Genomic DNA, 3,562 nt, shown 5'->3' with positions numbered 1-3,562 from the left:
AATAATGCTACATTATAAAAAAGAGTTTAATTTTGATATATTAATATAAAATATTTTACATAATCATCCATCTCATCTATTATTTTCGTTAATATAGCGTTATGTAATTTTGATCATTCATACTATTAATGTAAAATATAGTTATTTTCATTAATATAGCGTTATGTAATTAGATATATATGTAAAACTATTTTTTTACATTAATAGTGTATTAAAATTAAATTAAAAAAAGGTAAAATTAACCATTTTTAGTTTGGTTATTAGTAATATAGCAAAAATTCTACAATCTACGCTACACGTTAGATGCGAACGCTAACTAATACATTGAGAATCAAGGGACAATTTTTACAGCAGAACACTATATTCATATAATTTATCAAAAAGAATCAATGAAAAATTGACAAAAGAATTCAATATGCTTTTTCCCCTCTTTTAGTCTCTTTAATTAATGGGGTTTGAAACTTTGAACATAAACTGTAATCTCAATCTGAGACAATGGAGATTATACCACTGGAATTGCTATCATGATGATGAGAACCTTCACAAAGAAGCAATGCACGCTCTAAATTGGTAACAATATCAGAAATGGTTGGTCTATCTTTTCCTTCCAAATTCACACAAAGCATTGCAATCTTTGCCATCAATTCCACTGCCTCAGCTTCATTTGCATCTGGTGGTCCAACCCTAGGGTCCAAAATCTTCGCCAATTCCTCACTCAAAATTGCAGGCACCGCGAAGTCCACCACACTCATTGGTGTGTCGCCATCTTCACCATTCTTGAATATCGCTCGCTTTCCGGTTAATAGTTCTAAAAGAACTACTCCAAAGCCGTAGACATCACTCTTTGCTGTTATCACATTTAGGCCATAGTACTCAGGATCAATATATCCAACCGTTCCGGCTGCCTTCATCGGCCGATGATCACGGTCTGGCTCTGGACTCATCAAAGACAATCCAAAATCAGATACCCTAGCAGTCCAATTCGCATCGAGGAGGATGTTGGAAGACTTGATATCTCTATGGATTATGGATGGAACCGCATAATTGTGGAGATATTCTATCCCCCGGGAGGCGTCCAAGGCAATTTTGATCCTCATTTTCCACGAATTCAAGACACTGCTACTCTTCTCCACATTGTTCTTGGCGTGCAAATGATCATACAATGCACCATTCTTCATGTAATCATAAACCAAGAGCCTCTCCTCTTTCTCCTCACAGAAACCAACTAGCCTAACCAAGTGCTTGTGGTGTAGCCGCGACAAAAAGGACAATTCGGACTGAAACGCGCTTTCTTTCTCTTGAAACTTCTTCAATTTAGAGCCAATCTCGCCCCTCTTGATCGCCACCTCACGGCCGTCCACAAGCTTTCCCCTGTACACAACTCCAAAGCTTCCAGCCCCAATCTTGTTCTCAGGCGAGAAATTGTCCGTTGCAGCTATTAGCTCGGCCAAGGCGAATTCCTCAGCCCTATCAGGGTGTTTTGTGGATGAGGTGCCACTCCTCTGGCGCCGCATTATCCTCGAACCTTGTCGCATAATTGTGGAAGTCCTCGAAAGAGGCCTGCTATTGTTCCTACTATTGTTGGAAACACCACTTGAAGTACTACTACCTCTTGTGATTGTTGGCTGCACAGAATTGTGCACTTTCTTCTTCCCAAAACAAACACCATTCCACAAACAATAAACAATTGTGCAAATTCCAGCAACAGCACCAACTGATCCAACAATAGCAAATGCCAATAAACCCCTAGTCAATGTCCTCGACCGCGACCTCTGCCGAGGAGCAGGCCCCGGTGGCAGCGAAGATGGAACCATTGCCGCTGCTGGAGCTTGAATTGGAGGCCAACAAGGCTTGCAAATGTTGCTATCAGAATCGGAACACAGAGATTGAGAATCAGGATATGGACCACAACTATCACAAGAGGATTGAACACAAGGACCCGGAAGAACACTAGGCAATGGAAGTTCAAATCTTGAACCATTATTATTAGGCCAACCAGGACCCCAACAAAGAACACTAAGATTACGTGTCACTAATCCACAAGTGAAGTTAGACCCAGAAACAATTACCTCGAAGGAAACACCTTTTGTTACTTCCGATGTGAAATTACCATCACCACCCCAACAAACAACGCTTCCAGTTCCATTCAACTTTCTCAAAGCACATCCATGGCTAGCACCAAGTGCTAATTCACCAAATTCCCAAGCTTCATTTTTTGGAACATCAAGTTGCCCAAAATTGTCGTTGTTCCCTATACAAACCAGAAATCCAGTTGAATTCAACCCACAAACGTGTGAACCACCAGCGACAATGCTCCACATAGACATGTTCTTAAACCCATTTTCAATCACTCTTGAAATTACCGTTTCACCCCAACATCGAACTTGAGAACTGTTCTTCAGAATCCCGCAAGAGAATCCTGACCCAGATGAGATTGAAGAGAATTGAAGAGACCTAGATGGGGACTTGAACGTTTTGCTGGTTCTCCAGCACGTAACGGTTCCGGCGCCGACCACGGTGGCGCAAACGTGGGTTTCTCCGACGGCGAGATTCTCCAATAGAACAGTGTCGTTGTTGTAGAGTCTCTTTGGTGTGAAGGTTCCGTTGGTGGTGGTGATGGTGTTCCAACAGAGCAAGGTGCGGTTGCCGGACCTGAGGCCGCAGAAGAAGGTGGCGCCGCCGGAGACGGTGGAGAATGAGATGTTAGGGGGAACGGCGGGGACAAGCTGACTACCGAGGCGGGAGCACTCAATGCGTTGGGTGGATTCCCCGGCGACGACGCCGCAGACGGTGTCGGAGGCGTCGGTGACGGCAAGGGTAGCGCCGGAGCCGAGAGCATGGGAAGTGGGAATCAGTAGAGAGAGCGTGAATATCACCGCGGCGGAGAGACGAAGGATTTCGGAGGAGGAAAGTGGTGTCATCATCGAAAAGAACGGATTTTTAAGTGAGAGGTGGCGGCGGCGGCGGCGGTGGTTGGCGGCGGTTTCAGGTGCCTCATTTGCAGGTGGTGTTTTCTGAAAGAAAGAAAGAAAGAAACGAATTGAAGTTGTGATGTCTTTTTTTTTTTCCTTCTCTCTTTGGGGCTCTGGAAGAAAAGGAATGAGGAAAAGAGAATGTGAGAAGAAAAAAGAGTTTTAAATGTTTGTTAGTTGTGGAATGTTGAATTTAGAGAGAGAGAGAGAGAGAGAGAGAGAAGTGAAGGTGGCTTTTCAGCCTCTCTAATCTCTGATCAAAGCTGCTTACTGTTTGCCTTTATAAGACTTGTTTGCTTCTCCTTTATACACAAAGACAACTTTTCTTTTTCTGTTATTATTTACTACTTATTTAGCTATCTCTTTCTATTTTTATTTGAGTTTTGAATGAAATTATTGGTTTCTACTAAATTTTAATTATTAAGAATTTAATTATTTCAACTCAACTTAATGCAAGTCTTGAAAAGAATAATTGACTTCCAACTATCACACTCTTTATTTTCACTCATTTTTTTTTGAATTGTGACCATTTTAAATCAACCTCGATTAAATATTTGGCTAATTTTTTGAAATCGATGAAAATTTTATAT

The 3,562-nt window shown here is 41.7% G+C and overlaps 1 protein-coding gene across 1 annotated transcript; it reads right to left on the bottom strand.

Annotated features, from left to right (window-relative positions):
* Positions 237-3,248, bottom strand: LOC107622898 (putative serine/threonine-protein kinase-like protein CCR3). Its single transcript, XM_016324972.2, has one exon. The coding sequence runs from the start codon at positions 2,922-2,924 to the stop codon at positions 483-485; it is 2,442 nt and encodes an 813-aa protein (XP_016180458.1). The 5' UTR covers positions 2,925-3,248; the 3' UTR covers positions 237-482.

This window comes from Arachis ipaensis, chromosome B10 (assembly GCF_000816755.2).
Source record: "Arachis ipaensis cultivar K30076 chromosome B10, Araip1.1, whole genome shotgun sequence".
Lineage (NCBI taxonomy): Eukaryota > Viridiplantae > Streptophyta > Magnoliopsida > Fabales > Fabaceae > Arachis > Arachis ipaensis.
This window is presented reverse-complemented; position numbering and strand designations above follow the sequence as displayed.

What these genes read in the sequence shown, in the direction of transcription:
- LOC107622898 (XM_016324972.2), bottom strand. Translation starts at nt 2,924, where the DNA reads ATGATGACACCACTTTCCTCCTCCGAAATCCTTCGTCTCTCCGCCGCG.